Here is a 21698-nt window from a genome sequence, read left to right as displayed (position 1 = left end):
AAACAGACTAAGAAACCTTCCTAAATTTCCTTTAATAAGTATATTCAGAATGTGGAGTGAGGGTATCCTTGACCCGAAACAGGACAGCGTGATGCAGGCTGGGCATTGCACGGATGCTGGTGGTCCCACGTCCTCTGGTCCCCTTCATGGTGCAGTGGACCCCTCCAGGAGGGACCTTCTGTTGCTGTTTTATCATCCAAATCTCCAGATCAAGTGGAGCCACTTAGAACATTTTAATGATTACAAAAACAAACAAACCAACAAGCAAAAACCCTGACCTTCTCTGACTCAGTCGTCCTAAATTTCTGCAAACGGAAAGGAAAGGAAGTGGGAGCTTCATAAATTGAGTGCTTTTTAAAGACACATACGAAAAACCTGCTATAGAGAAGAGAAGAGGGAAGGGGTGGCTGCAAGTGATGGGTTTGTTGGTTTGCTTGCTTGTTTGTTTGTTTTTGAAGTGGAGCCGTGCTCTGTCGCCCAGGCTGAAGTACAGGGGCAAGATCTCGACTCACTGGAACCTCTGCCTCCTGGGTTCAAGCGATTCTTCTGCCTCAGCCTCCCGAGCAGCTGAGACTGGAGGCGCGCAACACCTTGCTCAGCTAATTTTTGTATTTTTAGTAGAGACAGGGTTTCACCGTATTGGTCAGGCTGGTCTCGAACTCCTGACCTCATGATCACCCACTTCAGCCTCCCAAAGTGCTGAGATTACAGGCGTGAGCCACCGCGCTCGGCCACAACGGACGGTTTTAATACTTCTACTTTATCAGTTTATTCTGTTCACATCAAGATCGTAGACATCTTAACCAAGTTCAGCCTTTCCCTTAGAGTATGCATACTTTTAAAGCTCACAGACTCTATCAGCCTACACATCACCAATGGCAAATACAGCCTAGCCCTTGAGAGCTTTGGGTTTAAATTGTTACCCTCTTTGGGGACTGACTGTATGTTAATATTAGAGGAGAGAGAAATAGAGAAAAATGGAGAAAGTGAGAGAAACAGAAAGGGAGGGAGAGAGAAAGAAACTGGGATATTCAGTGATGGTGAAACATGATGTGAGAAAGATTACTCTGTGCCTTGTAGGGACCATTAATATTGGCTGATTCATCCAAGCAAGTGGAGGCTTTTTTTTTTTTTTTTTTTTTTTTTTTTTTTTTTTTTTTTTTTTTTGACAAGGTCTTGTTTTGTCTCTCAGACTGGAGTACATGGGTGCGGTGGTGTGGTCACAGCTCACAGCAGTCTCAAACTCCTGGCCTCAGGTGATCCTTCAGGCTCAGCTTCCTGAGTAGCTAGGACTACAAGGGTGCACCACCACACTCCACTAATTTTTGTATTTTTGTACAAACAGGATCTCATTATGTTGCCCAGGCTGGAAAAACTGCATTTTTTAAGTAAAAATAATGTAAAGGTGTTTTGTTTGTTTGTTTAAAAAAAAACAAAAACCTTTAAGAATAGTCAGTAATTCTACTGACTATTCCAATATTTTCAAATTCCAATATTTTCAAAGTTCCCATATTTTCAAAACTAAAAATATTCAGATAAAGATAAAATGTCAGTGGAAATGTATCTCTTTTGAGCTCCATTCTTTTAAACTGCATCTCATTTAGCAAATTAATGGGTACAGGGAAAGGATAGCATAACTCTCTGCTATTATGACTTATTTCCTTTTGACTATGGTCAAAACAATATTGTATTGAACATGATGGTAATTAGGCAAAATACGATTTGTCACAATTGATATATTTTATACTTATTGCTATTTTATTAATATTTTGATTCATATTACATTTAACTTTTGGATTGCCCTAATTGAAAAATTATTCTACAAAAGCAAATAAAATCACTTTGTGCACTCAAAGGCTTACCACTCTGGAAGATAAGGTAAATCTCTATTAGCCGTATGACGTAATTACTATTCTTTTCTTTAGTTTCAACATGGAGCCCAGCTATGACTTCCTACACATCTATGAAGGGGAGGATTCCAACAGCCCTCTCATTGGGAGTTACCAGGGCGCTCAAGCCCCAGAAAGAATAGAGAGTAGCGGAAACAGCCTCTTTCTGGCATTTCGAAGTGATGCCTCTGTGGGCTTGTCGGGGTTCGCCATTGAATTTAAAGGTACTGTGACTGCCTGAATTTGGGAGGGAATTAATTTGTATCAGGACTGTTTTTATTGTAAGCGTTGCTTTGTAACATCTTGCTTATCTGTTTAATAACCAAATGCTGACCTGTGTCTCCTCCGTCTGGGAAGATACATGTCTCCTCCCTCCCCAGTGAAGATATTCCCAAGGTGCATTTCTACCTTAACTGGAGGAAGAAAGAGAGGAGGACAAACTGTCCAAATTCATGACCATATAAAAATAAATTGTGGTTTGTAAAATAAAGAGTTTGATGACATTTAGTAATTATTTTAAGATGGGTTTTAACATCTTATAATTTGTTTCTTCAAGATGATTAAATGTAAGTACATGAAAATCACAAGTTTTTTTTTTTTTTTGGAAACGGAGTTTTGCTTCTGTTGCCCAGGCTGGAGTGCAATGGCTCGATCTCAGCTCACTGCAAGCTCCACCTGCTGGATTCAAGCGATTCTCCTGCCTCAGCCTCCCGAGTAACTGGGATTACAGGCACCCGCCACCACGCCCGGCTAATTTTTGAATTTTTAGTAGAGACGGGGTTTCATCATATTGGTCAGGCTGGTCTCGATCTCCTGATCTCAGGTGATCCACCTGCCTCGGCCTCCCAAAGTGCTGGCATTATAGGCATGAGCCACTGCGCCCAGCCAACAATAATTTCATTTTATCTCAACATTTTCCATGTCAACATGTCTGTGCCCTTCCCTGCCTCAGTCACCCATGGCTGGTTTGGCAAGGTTTCTGACGCTGCTCAGAGCTCTTTCCTTTGGTCCTCAGATCAGTGATTCACCGTTGATTTGCTATAAACCATTCCCTGCCATTAACATCCAAGGAAAACAGACTGACCTAAAAACCACCCTCAATTCAGCATTTTGCTATTGGGTCAATCAAAATAAATATGTATTTTTTCAAGTTTATTTCTCATGTGAACAAAATAAAATACAAGGTGTATTATAAAGAATTGGGGAAGAGGATTTAACAAAATATCAATTCACAGTAACGAGGGTTTTTCTTAAAAAATGAAAATATTTTTATTTATTTACACTTTTGAGTTCAATTCGTATGAAAAATATTTTTTAAAAGAATATATTTTATGTTCCTTACCTCATTACCAGACCTGTTCGTATAGTTTTAAGTAGGCAATTGGTCTGTCTGCTCCCAAACATCAAAATCTGCAAACTTGGTCGGGCACGCAGCTCACGCCTGTAATCCCAGCACTTTGGGAGGCCGAGGCGGGCGGATCATGAGGTCAGGAGATTGAGACCATCCTGGCTAACACGGTGAAACCCCGTTTCTACTAAAAAATAAAAAAAAACTAGCCGGGCGAGGTGGCGGGCGCCTGTAGTCCCAGCTATTGGGGAGGCTGAGGCAGGAGAATGGTGTGAACCTGGGAGGCGGAACTTGCAGTAAGCCGAGATCCGGCCACTGCACTCCAGCCTGGGCAACAGAGCGAGACTCCGTCTCAAAAAAAAAAAAAAAAAAAAAAAAAAAATCTGCAAACTTAGGGATATTTACTAAAATGTGCAATCTTAAAAAGTATACGACTTAGCAATCAGAATATCCTATGCCTTTGAGATAGTATCCGTCATGTTTAGGAATAGTGGAAAATAGTACTTTTGAGCCTTTGCCACATCATAAGGTAGTTTCTATGTTAACAAGAATTCACTAAAATGCATTTTACCATGACACTACTTATTATATGATAGCCCCCCCCCAAAAAAAAATCACACAGGTGAGTAAACAAACGAAACAAATCCTCATATAAATGTGAGAGTGTACCTGATCATTGCCCACTGCAACAACTCCTGTTCTCCCCGGCATCCTAAGGCACATGAATAAATGGACCAATGAATGAATGAAGTATGAAGGGCCTTGCAAATTACATGAAGAAAGAACTTCCTTAATTTTTGTTTGGGTAACCAGCATGGCCATTTAACTGGGGACTATAGCTCTTGAGGTTTTAAAAGTTCTCCAGTGGAGTCTGTGAAAAATAAAAATCACAGGAAAGAGAATAGGAACGATGCCATTGCATCCAGCCTGGAGCAGTGATGTCATTGCATCCAGCCTGGAGTAGGGATGCCATTGCATGCAGCCTACAACACTGATGTCATTGCATCTAGCCTGGAGAAATGATGCCATTGCTTTCAGCCTGGAGCAGTGATGCCATTGCATCCAGCCTCAAGCAGTGATGCCATTGTATCCAGCCTAGGGCAGTGATGTCATTGCATCTGGCCCAGAGCAAGTGCTAGTGTGGATCGTAAGGCAGGTGACAGATCCAGTTCTTAGGTGTGATGGGAAATAGCAGGGGCACCAGCAGTTGTGCTGTGCAACAATTCACAAGTCCTGGCTAAGGCAATCTACCAGGCCTCTGATGCAGGCAAGCTCAAAGGTATGCTTAAGTGAAACAGACAAGGACAACACAGAACACGGCCTGCTATGAAGTCATCTAGTTAGAAAGCCTGGCAAATTGTAAGCAAAAAAAGTGCCAGTGATTTATCACTGAACATCCTGAAGTGACAACTAAGTAATGGAACTAAAAGATTAGATGCAGTTCATTGGGAAAAAAAATCCTGCCATCAGAAATCAAAATTAGTGGCTTAAAGAAGAAAGTTGTGTAGGTGATATTTAATCAAACGGGAAACTAGACTAAAAGAGATTTATAACAAAAAATGATCAAAAAGGACAAAAGGGCAACAGACATATATTAATAGGTGTGTACTGGGACATTTTTTATTTACAATAGGGGAAAATACTATGAACAAGGCCAATGCTTCTATTCACTAGATGCTCAGTACATTGTGTTGAATGATTGAATAAAAAATCAGAAAAAATTGAGCAACTTTTATAGTACCTACAGGTTTACTTATTTGATCTGTATTTCCTTAAAATAATGTTCTGTGTTCTATATGGGATTTAATGCAGTTACAAAGCAACATGTCAGCTACCATTTTCAAAATCCAAGTGGCTTTTCAGTAAAGCAATTAGCACTGGTTCGAAGGCACAAAACAAGAAATATACATAAAATATATATGTGTCATTTAATCTCAAATTCTTAAATGAACAAACTTATATAATCTATATTATATATAGATTTAATCAAAGTATGTAAATTATATATAAGAAATATAGTTTATTAAATATAACATATTATTATAATAGATTATTTATCTAATGCATATAATGATTAAGTCAGTGATCACCAAAGACATCTCTGTTTGGTTGATGATGATACACGGATTATTAAAAATATGATTGAAAATATTGAATCAATACAGTTAATCAGTTTTCTTTTTCTTCCTCCAGCTTCCCAAAGTTTAGCATTTTTGTTTTCGCTTTTTCCTTTTCCATTATATATTATCTGTTTCTAGCAGGATGGTAGAGTATAGGGTTATACACTTCTTCATTTAGAGATACTTTAGATGGTCTATTGAAATAGAAAATTAAAATATTAAGGCTACCAGAAGATAACTGAAATTGACTGCAGAGCAACATGACTCTGAAGAGAAAAGGCTTTGTATTTTTACTTGGGAAGAAGAAATACTTAATGCAGCCTAAAGTGAATGCCTAATTGAGGGGCCCCAGAATTGGGCAGGTCTCTGCAGGGTATCTGTGGAAGTGACTTAACTTTCCTTGAGTTTTACATTCTTAACATCCTTTCCTGGCAGAGGTGTTGTGGAGATTAGAATTAAACCAGAAATGCACCTAGTTCAGTGTCTGGTACATAATAAGCCCTCAAAACATTTCAGCAATTATTATAACTAAGGTAGAACTATTGGCTGTTAGTACATCCAGGGCACAATGTTTGACCATCATCTATCAGTCAATATATTTTTTTCTGCTAAGTTTGACGTTTACTCCATTAAGACTAACAACAGAAATACGGTAGTAAAAGAATAAGAACGATCATCCATCTTCATCTTCTAAGTTTGTCTATTGTTATTCATATAAGAAAGTGCTCTTAACTTTCAGGAATTAAACTGTTTCATTTTGAGAAGCCAAATTCTCCAGTCTTTTCTGAAAGGTGTGGCATGATTTTATGTTAATATGTTTGATGTACAAAAGTTAGAAAGTGAACCTCAATTTTTTCAGAGTCAATTTTTCTTTGATTCAGCCCTAAAATGTATAGCCAAAAAAGCATAAATATATAAAAATGTAGAACTACATTTTTTATGTAGATGAAGGTAATTTTATATAAATTCTGTGGTAAAATGTGGTTTTTAAAATGGAAATATAATTTTATTTAAAAGGAATTTATTATTTAATTAATAGTTTCACTTGGTCATTAGCCAATCAATCAATATTCTTTGAGCATTTCTTACTTATTTAGGGCACTGTTCTGGGCCCTAAATAACACAATTAAAGAACCAACCCAACAAACAAATACACAAATAAGAATAAAATTCCTGCTCTCATGCAGATTACATTCATTTCTTTTGCAGAGAAACCACGGGAAGCTTGTTTTGACCCAGGAAATATAATGAATGGGACAAGACTTGGAACAGACTTCAAGCTTGGCTCCACCATCACTTACCAGTGTGACTCTGGCTACAAGATTGTTGACCCCTCATCCATCACCTGTGTGATTGGGGCTGATGGGAAACCCTCCTGGGACCAAGTGCTGCCCTCCTGTAATGGTGAGTGCACGCTTGGGTATTTTCTAGAAATACACCTTTCCTTTCAAATGCAGCATCTCATTGAAGAAATGGTTTCACATTTCGGCGTGCATTCCTCTAATCAGTGGTGAGGATTGCTTAGAGAGCTAGTGTGGAATGAATATCAGGCATTCATTGATCATTTAATGCAGCTAGTGTGTTAGCCATTCTCATAGGATTCTGGGAGGAGCAATATTTTTCCTTCATTCATACAGTTTGACATTTTTCACTTCTGTTTTTGTGTGTTCTAGACCTGTTCTTTATAAGAGGTGCTAATTAGCCTTCCCTAGTTACTTTTGTCTCTCTCTCCATCTGTCTGTCTGTCTCCCTCTCTCTCTCTCTCCCCCCGTATATAAAATACTTACATCTGGTCGGGCACGGTAGCTCACGCCTGTAATCCCAGCACTTTGAGAGGCTGAGGCGAGTGGACCATGAGGTCAGGAGTTCGAGACCAGCCTAACCAACATGGTGAAACCCTGTCTCTACTAAAAATACAAAAATTAACTGAGCATGGTGGTGCGCACCTGTGATCCCAGCTACTCAGTAGGCTGAGGCAGGAGAATCACTTGAACCCGGGAGGTGGAGGTTGCAGTGAGCTGAGATTGCATCACTGCACTCCAGCCTGGGTGACAGAGCAAGACTCCATCTCAAACACACACACACACACCTATTTATCTGTATATATATAGAGAGAAAAAACAAATATCTATACATTTGAATGGATATGTCATATCCCCCCAAAACAGCAATAGTTTGTAATTCCTTAGGAATTAAATTAGTAAAATCATTGAATCAGCATTCAAGGACAGACAAAACTAACCTACAGTGATAAAGTCAGACAGCAGCTGCCCTGTGGGTGTGAACTGGGGAGAGTGGGGTGACAGACTTCCTGGCTGCTGGCCACGGTACGTATCTTAACTAGGTGGTGGTTTCAGGGGGGTCTCCACAGGCAAACACTCCTCAGGCTGTGGACCCATGACTTGTACCCTTTACATTTTGCATGGTATGTATTTATTAAAGAAAAAGAAGAAGGTAGAACTTTATGGTTTTTGCAGAGACATTCATTTCTAGGGTTATTTTAAGATGAACTCAAAGACCAGTTTAGTTTGATAAACTATGAAACAAACGTGTTTTCCTCAAGACAGCCTAACAATACTACTGGCACCTTCAGGCCAAATAAGCATTTTAAATATTACCGTACAGGAGGCTGGGCGCGGTGGCTCACGCCTGTAGTCCCAGCACTTTGGGAGGCTGAGGCGGGTGGATCATCTGAGGTCATGAGTTCGAGACCATCCTGGCTAACATGGAGAAACCCCCTTTCTACTAAAAATACAAAAAATTAGCCAGGCGTGGTGGCATGTGCCTGTAATCCCAGCTACTTGGGAGGCTGAGGCAGGTGTATCGTTTGAACCCGGGAGACAGAGGTTGTGGTAAGCCGAGACTGTGTCATTGTACTCCAGCTTGGGCAACAAAAGCAAAATTCCATCTCAAAAAAAGAAGGAAAATAAAAAAGAAAGAAAGAAAAGAAAAACGTATATAAGAAACTGAAATCAAACAAGCAAAACAAAATAAAACAAAACCTACTTCCCTGACATGTTCTGCTATTTCTATGTTTCTAAGTCCATTCTCTTATGACCCTGCAAGCTTTTAAGTTAAAGAAGTGTGTTTGTCTGGACCCAGCAGTAGTGACTGGCACAGAGTAAGAACTTACGCCAGGTGTGGTGGCTCACACCTGTAATCCCAGCACTGTGGGAGGCCAAGGCTAGTGGATCCCTTGAACTCAGCAGTTTGAGACCAGCCTGAGCAACATGACGAAACCCCATCTCTCCCAAAAACGCAGTACAAAACTTAGCTGGGTGTGGTGGCTCATGCCTGTAGTCCCAGCTGCTTGGGAGGATGAGGTAGGAGGATTGCTGGAGCCCAGTAGGTGAAGGTTGCAGTGAGCCGAGATCCCGCCACTGCTCTCTAGCCTGGGCAACAGATCAACAGATGGAGAAAATTAATTTTTGTGTTTTAAAATCATGATTATAGGCCAGGTTATGCATCAGTCCTTTCTAGTCATCTGTTTAATTAAAAATTCTGATAGTTTAGTCATTGGTTTACTTGCTTTGGGAGACTTTTCTAAATGAAAAGTTATACAGTCCCTCTTTTCTAAGTTTATTAAAAACTAAAGTAAGAAGCATGTGGGAGCTTAAAATAGAACTCAGCGTGCTCATAGGTGAGGGAGGCAGTGAGCCAGAGTGGCTTTGAGGTAAAGAGAGCCTTTGACCTAGCATTACAAGTCAGGACCATGGTCTCCCCGGTGCCTGCACAGCCCCCAAAACAGGACGGAGCCAAGCTAAGAAGTGGGTGTGACTTGGTGAGAAGGTGGGCACGAGGGAGCTGAAAGTCTCCGCCCAGCACCCACCCTTCCCTGTCCTGGCCCAGGAGGGGCCGCACCTCCACCCCCTCCTCTCTTGCCGCCAGGCTGGGTGCCCCTTATATCATGAGCGGCCTGGGCTTGCAGTTGGCCAGGGGCCGGCGGTGAGTTGCTGTCCAAGGTCCTGAGGATCCTCCCTTCTGGGCGAGGCGTGGCCAGTGCCGGCAAGGCCGGGCTTGTGAGCCAAGGGCAGCACTGAAAGGAGCGCCCTGCAGAATGACCAGATCTCGCCTCACCTCCTCCCGTCTGTGTCACTCCAGACAGGATACACAAGGCTGAGAGTGATGCCAGTCTCTAGGTCACAAATGTTAGGAGGATAAATTCCACAGGCATCAGGCTCCCCAAAACTAGTAAATCTTAATTATGAATGTAACTGGTTTCCAAAACCATTTTGACGTAACAAAGGGCAATAACCTCAAACCCTTTTGATTTGACACCCAATCAATATAACTATTGAGCATGCAACCTCCATCTCTGCAACACATTACAGGTACTGACTGTCTCAGCATCTGTGTTATAGACTCCATAATTACTACATGAATGCAGACATTTAAAAAGATGGAATTTGAGACCAGACAAAGCTGCTCATGCCTGTAATCTCAGCACTTTGAGAGACTAAGGCAGGAGGATCGCTTGAGGCCAGGAGTTCAAGACTACTCAGGGCAACATAGACCCCATCTCTACAAAAAAATATAAAAATAAAATAAAATGAGCTGGGTGGGGTGGTGCACCTGTGGAGTTCCAGCTACTCAGGAGGCTGTAGCGGGAGGACCCCTTAAGCTCAGGAGGTTGATGTTGCAGTGAACCGTGATTGGATCACTGCACTCCAGCCTGGGCAACAGAGCAAGACCCTATCTCAAGAAAAAATAATACTAATTTTGAGTAAAAATTCTAATTTTCTTTCTTATATCCCAGAAAATGATTTTTGCATCTCTTGGTGTATTTTTTCCCCCACTGCAGATATCTTTAGCAATTATATAGAGTCTAGTGTGAGGCAGATAAAAGTAGGTAGCGAAATTGAAGAAAGATCATGAATTCTGTACTTTTGTTAACTAATAATACAAAAGGCATTTAATTTATATTAAATTCATTACAGTTGGATTTGTGGGGAGTGATAAAACTTTAGCCATAGAAAAAGCATGGCTAAAGTATTAGCCATAGGAAAAATACTTTTTCTATGGCTAAAGAAAAAGTATATATGTGTAAACTTTATATTTATATAAAGTGTATATACTTTATATATATTCTCTCTATATACAGACATATGTATATTATGTATATTAATTCATGCACACATATATAGGAATTATACATATATACACACCTATATGTAAATATATTCACATATTCCTATATATAGGATATATACATATTCTTATATATATATTCCTATATATAGGTTATATATATGAAACCAAATTTTTAATTAGAGATTGTTTCACTTTCCATGTCTGAAGATCTGCGGAGTGAGGCACAATTTATTTTTTCAGTCATCAAAGAGCATCACCCAAGGAACACTGATTTCCCCATATGGAATATTCTATTTACATGTAAATAAAACTCTGTATTCGAAATCTGGAAAGCAGAGATGGCTTCTCCTGTAGTGCATCTTGGATCTCTCATGGAGAGCAGCATGTTTTATGCATGAACCTGTGTCTGTGATTTATTCAGATCTCCAGTTAACCTTGGGGCCTTTTGCTCTGCTTTAAATATTTTGATAGTTCCTACATCATGGGATGCAGTAGGTGCATTTTGGACCAGTTTGTTTTAGATGCGTGGTGTCATGGTTTTCCTGGTTATTCATCTATTACCTACAAATTTTGCTTATTGAAGTTTTTTGTAGAATTGTAACTGAAACTGAAACAAGGTAGAGCCCCTTTCATGGGTCAGAATGACTCTGTTTGCTAGTTTTGTGTATTCAATTTGGTTCTATGTGATTGCCTTTATGTATGAGATGTATGTATTCTAATTAGCCAGATGGATAAGCAAGCTTCTTGTTAACATTAGCAATGAATGCTCTTGTATGTCTTTATTCATTTAGGCAATAATCTGTTTAATATGTTAATTACCAAATAACAAACATTTATTTATTTTTCCTCTGTTGTTGTATTAAAATTAAATAACTCCTAAGGTGAGAAGCACCATGGCTGTTTCTTAGATTAGCACAGTAACACAGACATAACAATTATTAAGAATTAGGCCGGGCGCGGTGGCTCAAGCCTGTAACCCCAGCACTTTGGGAGGCCGAGACGGGCGGATCACGAGGTCAGGAGATCGAGACCATCCTGGCGAACACGGTGAAACCCCGTCTCTACTAAAAAAAAAAAATACAAAAAACTAGCAAGACAAGGTGGCGGACGCCTGTAGTCCCAGCTACTCAGGAGGCTGAGGCAGGAGAATGGCATGAACCCGGGAGGCAGAGCTTGCAGTGAGCTGAGATCTGGCCACTGCACTCCAGCCTAGGAGAGCGAGACTCCATCTCAAAAAAAAAAAAAAAAAAAAAAAAAAAAAAAAAAAAAGAATTAAATAAAAATTCTCTCCATATTTTTCTAACACAAATGTTTGGTCATGTATGAAACATGTAATTGTTGTAGTTCTGGTGCGTAGCTTTCTGATCTGAGGAATAACTGACAGGCACAAGCACCATTTATCAAGGTAGTAAAAGACAGAAGTTCTGAGTCAGTTTTCCTTAATTTCATCTTTGGCTTTTTTAAAGTGTCCTCTAGTATCATAAGGCAATCCTCTTTTATTCTGTCCTTGGACAAAGTGTTTCTTTGTAGTTATACTTTAAAACATGTATTAGTCAGGGTTCTCTAGAGGGACAGAACGAATGGAATAGCTACATATATAAAGGGGAATTTATTAAGCATTAACTCACATGATCACAAGTTCCCACAATATGCTGTCTGCAGGCTGAGGAACAAGGAGGGCCATTCTGAGTTCCAAAACTGAAGAGCTTGGAGTTCGATGTTCAGGGGCAAGAAGCATCCAACCCAGGAGAAAGATGTAGGCTAGGCCAGTCTCTCATTTCACATTTTTCTGCCTGCTTATATTCTAGCCATGTTGGCAGTTTATTAGATGGTGCCCACCCAAATTAAGGGTGGGTCTGCCTTTGCCATCCCAGACTCAAATGTTAGTCTCCTTTGGCAGCACCCCCACAGACACATCCAGGATCGATACTTTGTATCCTTCAATCCAAAAGTTGAAACTCAGTATTAACCATCACGAAACATATGGCCGGGCGTAATGGCTCACGCCTGTAATCCCAGCACTTTGGGAAGCCGAGGCAGGTGGATCACGAGGTCAAGAGATCGAGACCATCCTGGCCAACACGGTAAAACCCGTCTCTACCAAAAATACAAAAATCAGCTGTGCTTGGTGGTGCGCGCCTGTAGTCCCAGCTACTCAGGAGGCTGAGGCAGGAGAATCTCTTGAACCCGGTAGGCGGAGGTTGCAGTGAGCCAAGATCGTGCCATTGCACTCCAGCCTCGTGACAGAGCGATCAGAAGATGTTCTTGATAAGAATTAGTTCACCATCGCTAATAATTTGGGAATCAAAATTTTGGCCCAGTGATGACGTTTTTCCACTTTTTACTTATACTTTTTTTTTTTTTTTTTTTTTTTTTTTGAGACGGAGTCTCGCGCTGTCGCCCAGGCTGGAGTGAATGGCCAGATCTCGGCTCACTGCAAGCTCCGCCTCCCGGGTTCCCGCCATTCTCCTGCCTCAGCCTCCCGAATAGCTGGGACTACAGGTGTCCGCCACCTCGCCCGGCTAGTTTTTGTATTTTTAGTAGAGACGGGATATCACCGTGTTCGCCAGGATGGTCTCGGTCTCCTGACCTCGTGATCCGCCCGCCTCAGCCTCCCAAAGTGCTGGGATTATAGGCGTGAGCCACCGCGCCCGGCCTACTTATACTTCTTGTTTAAAATTTAAAACTAAATTTTTAATGGAAAAAGATCATTTGCAAAGTGATATGTTTCAATTTTATGTGACTGAGCGGAATTAAAATACATTTTCATTCTATATTTGTGTTTTTTTTTTTTTTTAACTTGAACTTGAAGCTTTTGAGGAAAAAGAAAAGATAGTTCTGACGTACCCTGGTTGACCTCACATGGTGATGGTGGAGGAAAATATCTGAGGGATGTGTCTGCCTTGGTAGAGTGAGTGACGCCAGGATTCTACTGGAAACCTTCAGTTTTGGAGCTTACAGAAATATCCTCCATCTAAAAGTGAAAATAAAATGTTTCTATTTAAAACTGGAAAAAACTAAATAGAAGTGTTTTAGAGTGATAACGTGATTTTGAATTAAGACACTAGCATGAAGGCTGAGCTTAGTTAAGTAAAAATCGCTGCCAGCTGGTCATAAACAGATCAAAGCTGTCAGATGTCTGAGCTGTTTTCCTTTGACTTTTAGAATACAATTCAAGTTTTTCAAGCGATTGTAATGCAGAAGTTCAGGAAATTTCTTAACTAATCATCATTAACAAGATGCCTTAACCGTAGCATTACCATGTTCTAAGGAGTTTTATTCATCATGGAAAATATTCTGTCCATCAATTAAGATTTAACATAATGCTAATTAACGTTCAAAGGATTAAACGTGTTATCTCTAACTTTTTTTTCCTTTGAGGCTTGAAAATTGCTATTGTGGCTGGGCACAGTGGCTCACGCCTGTAATCCCCTGTAATCCCAGCACTTTGGGAGGCCAAGGCAGGCAGATCACGAGGTCTGGAGTTCGAGACCAGCCTGCCCAACATGGTGAAACTCCGTCTCTACTAAAGATACAAAAAAAACCCCCAAAACATTAGCCAAGTGTGGTGGCACATGCCTGTAATCCCAGCTACTCAGGAGGCTGAGGCAGGAGAATTGTTTGAACCCAGGGAGGCGGAGGTTGCAGTGAGTGGAGATCACACCATTGCACTCCAGCCTGGGTGACAGGGCAAGACTCCGTCTCAAAAAAAAAAAAAAAAAAGAAAGAAAGAAAAGAAAAGAAAAAGAAAATTGCCATATCAAGGAGAAATGAGCTGTAGAAATATAACCTTTCTGAAATACTGAAGATAATTCTGAATTCAAATCAGTGACGGTATATCTAAGATAGGAAGTGCAGTCAGGCCACAGCCAGCATGGTAAGGGTGCAATAGGCTGTACTGAGTGGCTCCTGCACTGGTCAGTGCTCTATGCTAAATAGATGAGCGGAGCGGACTTGACCCCTCCTTATGTAAAAATATAAGGAAATAGAGTACTGGCAATGTAAAGACTGGATATCAAATGGCTGGGATTTAATTGGAGGTCTGTTCCATGATGCTTTAAAAAGTGCTTTGAACATCTGTGTACAGTGTTTTTCATTTTCTTAGCAAAAGTGAAGCCAAAGTAAGTAAGATAACTGGGGAAAAATTAAGACATACTCACACATACACATACACACAGACATACCCCCCGCCCCCCCCCGACACCTCTCTATATTTTATAAGCCCTAACTTTCTAATAATGGATTCCTTTAGTTTTAAATCGAACTCATAGAAGAGACCCCAAAAGCGTTAGTAATTATACATGTTGCTTTTTTACTGAAACTATAAGATAAAACGTTAAAACAAACAAAACCCCCTAAAAAACAAAACATTTTCCCTTTTAGTCCCATATTAATATAAAAGTGATAGAAAACTGATATAATCTTTGTATCTCTTAGGTTAATATGAGGATTGACTTTGAACAGACAACTCTGGCTAGACTTTCTAAAATAATTTAATCATTTGTCTTTACAGAACCTGTTCTATTATTATTATAACTGTTTCCCTTATTATTGTAATACATCTGAGACATGGCCTTGAAAATAATATTAGGTTTTTCTCCTAAGTTGCATTACTTCTTACCTGGTAAATCTTTGTTTTTCTATTACATTGATAGCAATGCAAAACAAGATTTTAACATATTATTTCGTTAAGTTTTCAGTAAATGTGCTCACGTATTTGATGTGTTTCAGCTTTGGCTCACCTGTCACATGCACTATTATTATTGCACAGCACCTCATTCTCGGTTGGTTTTATTTTCAGCTCCCTGCGGAGGCCAGTACATGGGATCGGAAGGAGTGGTTTTATCACCAAACTACCCCCATAATTACACAGCTGGTCAAATATGCCTCTATTCCATAACGGTCCCAAAGGAATTCGGTAAGGATGTCCTTTTATTTTTAATTCATTGTCATGTTTCCTTTCAGGGTTAATTTTTCTCTCATCCGATAAACAGGTATTCTAGAGCTTAGTGAAATAGTTCATGTAAAAGCAAATGAGTTGCATTTTAGTAGCAGGCTTTCCAAACATATCCCACACAATGTCCGTTACAATCCTTTTACCAATGTGATATTAAACACTTACAGTCCCCACTAGGGTTATGATCCAGAATAATCAGAGAGAATTAATTTGGCTTCTTTCTTAGGTTTCTCACACATCGTTCTTTCCATTGGTTGTTTTTATGAGCAAGGGAGGATTTCTCATAAAGTAGAGGGTGGGTCAGAGCGCTGTGTGCATGTCTGTGCATGAATGGCACGTACATTCAGTGAATTCAGTAACCAGATCGTGATCGAAATCACTGCATCCTTGAGTCAACCTGTAAGTGCTCAGGGATGGAGAAGCAGGCACAGTCCTGACTGTTTCACCTGCTGAACCCTGACTTTCTATTTCCCTCCTACACCTTGTGTCCAATTTGAGCGAATTTTCCAAGATGACTTCATTTCCAGAAGAGCCTTTCCTGGTCGCTCTGCACTTCATTTATGTGATGCTCATCTCACTCCTGACCAGGACCATTTATCTTGGATCGGATTCTTTTCTGGAGTAAACCGGATAGTAGCTATCGTCATCTTAAAGACGATTTCCCTCTTTCCGTTAGGAAAATTGAAAATGCTACCTAGTCAAGGTTTTTATATATGTCTGAGACAGCAATCACTCACTCAGCATATAAAGCAGATAAAAATTCTAATGTTAGACTGTATTTGAGGTAAAGCATTTTTAACATATGACAAGAAAGTTATTTAATGGGTAAGAAACTGGTGTGTGGGAGACTATTTTTATAAACTTCTATTATGTTATGATTCCCAGGCTTCTTACGAATTTAATAATGCACACCCTCCCTGAGCCTTGCTGTTCCCTTTGTTATGATAAATGGACAATGATACCTAAAACGGGTTCTAGATTCGAACTCTTTAAGTTGGCCCAAATTCTTTAAAGTCCCTCATTTAACTTCAACCTTAATTTAGAATTTGAACAAAATACATTTTTCTCACCTAAATGCTCAGCAGTATTCCCCTGATTATCACAAAAAAGTCTTTTTTATGAATGCATGACAAAATATACTTATTACAATGAAGTTTAGCAGCCATATCCTATTATTTTAGTTAAATACAAAATATTATTGTCATCACTACACAATTAAAATTTTTCAGCTAAAAAAGTCATACTCATATCCTAAATATTGATTATAATTTCCTGATCTGAAAGATTTAATTACACAAACACATCACATCCTATCTGGCAGAAAGTCTCAGTGTGGAATAACATAGTTATAGCGAATCTTTAATGAAAATGCATTCTGTCTTTTACTTTCTTCCCCCATTCTTTACTTTTTCCTACGAAATAAACAAATTAACTAAACAATTAATCTCACAGTATTTGTAAGTCCATGGATGCAAAGATGAAACGAATCTGGTCCATGCCCCTCTCAGGCTTATGGTGTGGGAGTGAGGCAGACGTGCCATCCAGACATTACGGGGTGACGTGATCCTTACCAGGTAGGAAGGGGCTGCTTCCTGTCTGTCAACACAGGCTGAAAATGGGAAGCAATATTATTAATAAGACAGGTCTTCAGATAACCCAGTTTCCTCCATTCTCATCTAAAACCATAGCCAAGAATGCTTTCTAAAACACAAATCTAAGCGTTTTGGTATTGTGATAAACATTCTTACTCACTCCCGTTACCTACAGAACAAAGTGTTTATGTTTCAGGGTGGCCTTTGAGGTCCTTGCCACAGACCTTTGCATTCCAATCCCCCTGTTTGTTTTTTGTCCACGGAGTGTTAGCTGAAGTTGACTGTTTGCTGCATTTGTCCCCTCTACCATTTTGCTTTTTGTATTCCATTTGCTGATATAATTTCTTATATTCCATTCTTCCACGAATCCTTCTTGAAGAACTAGTGATAGTGCCATCCCCACCGTGAAGCATTGATGGTTCCCGCGGCTGAAGCCCCACAACCCTTTGTTTGTTCTTCTCATCACATTCTCATGATTTCTAGCAGTAGCGTGGATAGCACTGAGTAGCTTTTCTCTCTTGGAAACTGAGTTTGCTCACTAGGGCTGACTGTGAGTGACGAGTTAGAACCCAGGTGAAGGAGGCGCCTCAAGGAAGATGTCAGGGCCATCTCTAGAATGAGCTGGGCATTCCTCCTGGCTCCTGACATCTTGCATTCAAAATCCATATTTGTCGTGGAAATTACCGAACACGCTCGAGTGTGATAGTCCTGGGACAATGTTAATATCGCCTTCCCTCCTTTTTTCTTAGTTTCTGATATGAGGTGGATGTCAGCTAAATATTTCTTGAAAAAGAGTAGAAATTATCTATGAATGATTCACTTTTTTGACCCAAGTTTTTGGCCTCCAATATGATAAAAATCTAATGAACTTGGGGAGGTGGTGGGTGGGTTAGGATGGTATAAGCAAGATCTGTAGAGAAAGTATTAAGTCCTCTCCCTCTCTAATTTCTGAAAAAAGTTTTTAGTGCATTTCATCTATTGGAAAAATTCACCTAGTCTATATGACTTCTTTGTGTTTTTCTCTGGGAAATTATAAAATCTTCAAAGACAATATTAGATACGTGTGTATGGATTCAGTTACATAAATATATGTATGTGTGTCTATACACATATGGGCACACACACTGTTACAGTTAGATTACTTTCATCATACTGACAAATATTAACAGTAATTCTTTCTATTGGAATTCTGACACACACAACTAGTGCACACACCTCCATTTCTTGTTCATAATGGTTTAGAATGATTGTAGTGCAAATCTTACAATAAATAAGAAAAGGATTAGTTGTTTATTGCTTATAAATATATACTAACTCACAGGTTTTCCTGCATATATAAAGGCCCTCTATATCATCAATCTGAATACACAGTATCAGTTAAATTTGAAGTCACAAAGTATATAGTTATGTTTTACTTGAAGGATGTGTGTTCACACAACTTTCATAACCTGTAGGGTAAATGAAATTGTAGAGTGGAAAACAGCAAGTGATTCCTATTATATGCCACAGAATCACGTGTGTAAATCAGTTTGTATGAATACAGCAATGTATTAATATGAATTTGGCATTATAATAACCTTTTGTGAGGAATGTAAATTCCTCATCAAATCATCATGGGGCTTGATCCTTTGCTTATTTTTCATTGAATAAAATGTTGCTAAATATTTGAAAATATAGGGAAGTCTTTACAGATTTTTTTTTTTTTTTTTTTTTTTTTTTTTTTTTTTTTTTTTTTTTTTTGAGATTGCGTCTCACTCTGTCACCCAGGCTGGAGTGCAGTGGCACAATCTCAGCTCATTGCAACCTCTGCCTTCCAGGTTCAAGCAATTCTCCTGCCTCAGCCTCCTGAGTACCTGGGATTACAGGCAGCCACCACCAAGCCTTGCTAATTTTTGTATTTTTAATAGAGGCAGGGTTTCACCATGTTGGCCAGGCTGATCGTGAACTCCTGACCTCAAGATGATCCACCTGCCTCCGCCTCCCAAAGTACTGGGATTACAGGCGTGAGCCACCACATCCAGCCCAGATATTCTTAATGCTGTGTTTATTAAAACAAAAACATTCTTCATTTAATATTCAAATTTGAAATAAAGCAGTATTTTTTTCTTTTATTAAATGCCAAAAGTCAAGAAGCAAAGTAAAATAGTTTCGTCAACTGAAAACTTAGAAAGCAGAGAAAATAATTTGATATTTATTTTTTACCAGATTCTTAGGATAATGATCCTTTGGGGCAATTAATAATAGATATTCAGTGAAATCAAAAATCTCCATTTTGTTTTCTTAGAGCATCTTGTGCCAACATCCCCCGTCTTATTTTTTAGTGGTCTTTGGACAGTTTGCCTATTTCCAGACGGCCCTGAATGATTTGGCCGAATTATTCGATGGAACCCACGCGCAGGCCAGACTTCTCAGCTCGCTCTCTGGGTCTCACTCAGGTAGGTCTTAAAGCATTTTGCCCTTAATTTAGTTTAGACAGCTAGGGGGATTGATTTTTAACTTGTCAATTTCTTTTGCTTTGTTTTAATGAATGAGAAATGTAATCATTTTTGAATCTGCGTGTGTGCTTAGAAAAATCTTATTTTAGATGTAAGATCTCAAAAGTGTTTTTATCTCAGATATAAAATCACCTGCTTTTATCATCTTACTAAGATTGCAGAAAATATAATATTTATCTCAGTAAAAGGGGCAAAGATCCGAAAAAGAGGATGGGATAATCAACTATCATCTGTGTTTAATTTTGTATCCCATGTGTCTTAACCTCCCCTCTGGATATAAAAATGATTAACATTTCGGTCCAAATCATTCTAAGCTTGTGAGTCCTACATAGAGAGACCCATTAATAACTGCACATCTACCCGTGTTCACATGTACACATGCATACATTTGTCCACACGTGCACGCAAACACACAGGAACCCCCAGAAAACATGGACTGTTATTTCAAAACTTATTTTTATCCCATTCTTACCCCTAAAATCACATACAGAAATCTGTCTCTAACAAACACTGTTAGTTATACAGCCAGTGTATACAGTGTATAACTCTGAGTTCTGAATGGTATTCTGTGGGTTTAACGTAGCACAATTTAACCCCACTTTTAATTGATGACCTACCCCTTATTTGTACTGATACGTTTTCATCATTTATGAAACCAGTTTGGTACTGAGTACATTCACTAATTTGCCTAGTAAACTATATGCATCACAAGCTTTGACCAATTAAGATTAAGATTTGGTTATTTCCAGGTTTTCACTATTTCATTATTAACTAAAAGTCTTAAGACCTATGTTTTGTTCTTTTCTACCAGGGTTCAGTGACATATCTAAGAATGCATTAGAGGATACATGTTAAATATGTTGATTCTTAGTAACACATTGTCCTCTGAAAGGCTTATGCCAATTCACACACCTCCCACCACTGCTTGAGACAGACTCTTCCACATTTTATATGTGCTTTTATATATTTTTTATTTTTATTTTATTATTATTATTATTATTTGAGACGAAGTCTCACTCACTGTGTTGCCCAGGCTAGAGAGCAGTGGCACCATCTTGGCTCACTGCAACCCCCATCTCCCAGGTTCAAGCAATTCTCTTGCCTCAGCCTCCTGAGTGACTGGGATTACAGGCATGTGCCACCATAGCTGGCTAATTTTTGCATTTTTAGTAGAGACGTGGTTTCCCCATGTTGGCCGGGCTGGTCTCAAACTCCTGGCCTCAAGTGATCCACCAGCTTCAGCCTCCCAGATTGTTGGGATTACAGGTGTGAGCCACTGTGCCTGGCCTATATGTGCTTCTAAAGGTTAAAAATATACTTCAGAAGGTCTTTTCTGAATCCTTTAATTTTTAAAAAGTCATCTTTGGATTCAGTTACTTTTTAAAAAATTTTAAGTAAAATTCTTTTAATTTTTAACTAAAATCAAATTAAGGTGATCCTGAGCAAATGATTCACCCTTGACTTCTGTCTCCATTATTATATAGAGCTACCTACCATCGGTGCTTTCTTCAAAAAAAGTCATCAGTGAAATCATGATTTCAGTATATTTTAATCAAATGCACTGCCTATTCTTGCCTGGGACAGAGTTTTTAAATCTTTATAAAAACAACATATTTGAGTTTTAAACCACAAAGTGAAAATGTTTTAAAAGTTCAAAAAACAAATGTGAAATTTCAGCTTTATCACCATTTTCCAAAATACACCTGTCCTCCATGGTGCTGTGTGTTTTCTGAATCCCACATATTATCTCTGTCTTCATTTCTAGGGGAAACATTGCCCTTGGCTACGTCAAATCAAATTCTGCTCCGATTCAGTGCGAAGAGCGGTGCCTCTGCCAGGGGTTTCCACTTCGTGTATCAAGGTGAGGGTCACTCCCCATGTCTCCACATGTCACTGTGGTCCTTCCTGACGCTGCGCACACCACCAGTCTCAGACAGAGCACTCAGAACATCTCAGTGGCATTTTTGTCATATTTAAGGAGCTGGAGGTGTTCATATGTTCATAATGAGTTATTTAATAAAAATATTATAATTTTTTGACAGTTGAAACTCGTATTTCTACTACAAAACAGAATAATATCTCATCAGGCACTAGAAGGGAATAAATATTGATCATATTACCTTTCTGTAGCTCTTCACATCTTGGAAGATGATTTCAAATACAATAATTTGTCTAATTAAGTATTTTGTAATAGTTTAGATCTTAG

At 39.3% G+C, this 21698-nt stretch overlaps 1 protein-coding gene across 1 annotated transcript in view; it reads left to right on the top strand.

Moving 5' to 3' along the window:
* The window catches only part of CSMD1 (CUB and Sushi multiple domains 1), a 2044058-nt gene that overhangs the window by 1769243 nt on the left and 253117 nt on the right, over window positions 1-21698 (top strand). The window contains exons 29-33 of the mRNA XM_030937494.1: window positions 1926-2113; window positions 6567-6761; window positions 15250-15366; window positions 19319-19432; window positions 21258-21353. Coding sequence (XP_030793354.1) covers window positions 1926-2113; window positions 6567-6761; window positions 15250-15366; window positions 19319-19432; window positions 21258-21353 — 710 coding nt within the window. The remainder of the gene's footprint in view (window positions 1-1925; window positions 2114-6566; window positions 6762-15249; window positions 15367-19318; window positions 19433-21257; window positions 21354-21698) is intronic.

This window comes from Rhinopithecus roxellana, chromosome 9 (genome assembly GCF_007565055.1).
Source record: "Rhinopithecus roxellana isolate Shanxi Qingling chromosome 9, ASM756505v1, whole genome shotgun sequence".
Taxonomy (NCBI): domain Eukaryota; kingdom Metazoa; phylum Chordata; class Mammalia; order Primates; family Cercopithecidae; genus Rhinopithecus; species Rhinopithecus roxellana.
The sequence above is the reverse complement of the archived record's forward strand: the minus strand, read 5'-3'. Positions and strand labels throughout refer to the sequence as shown.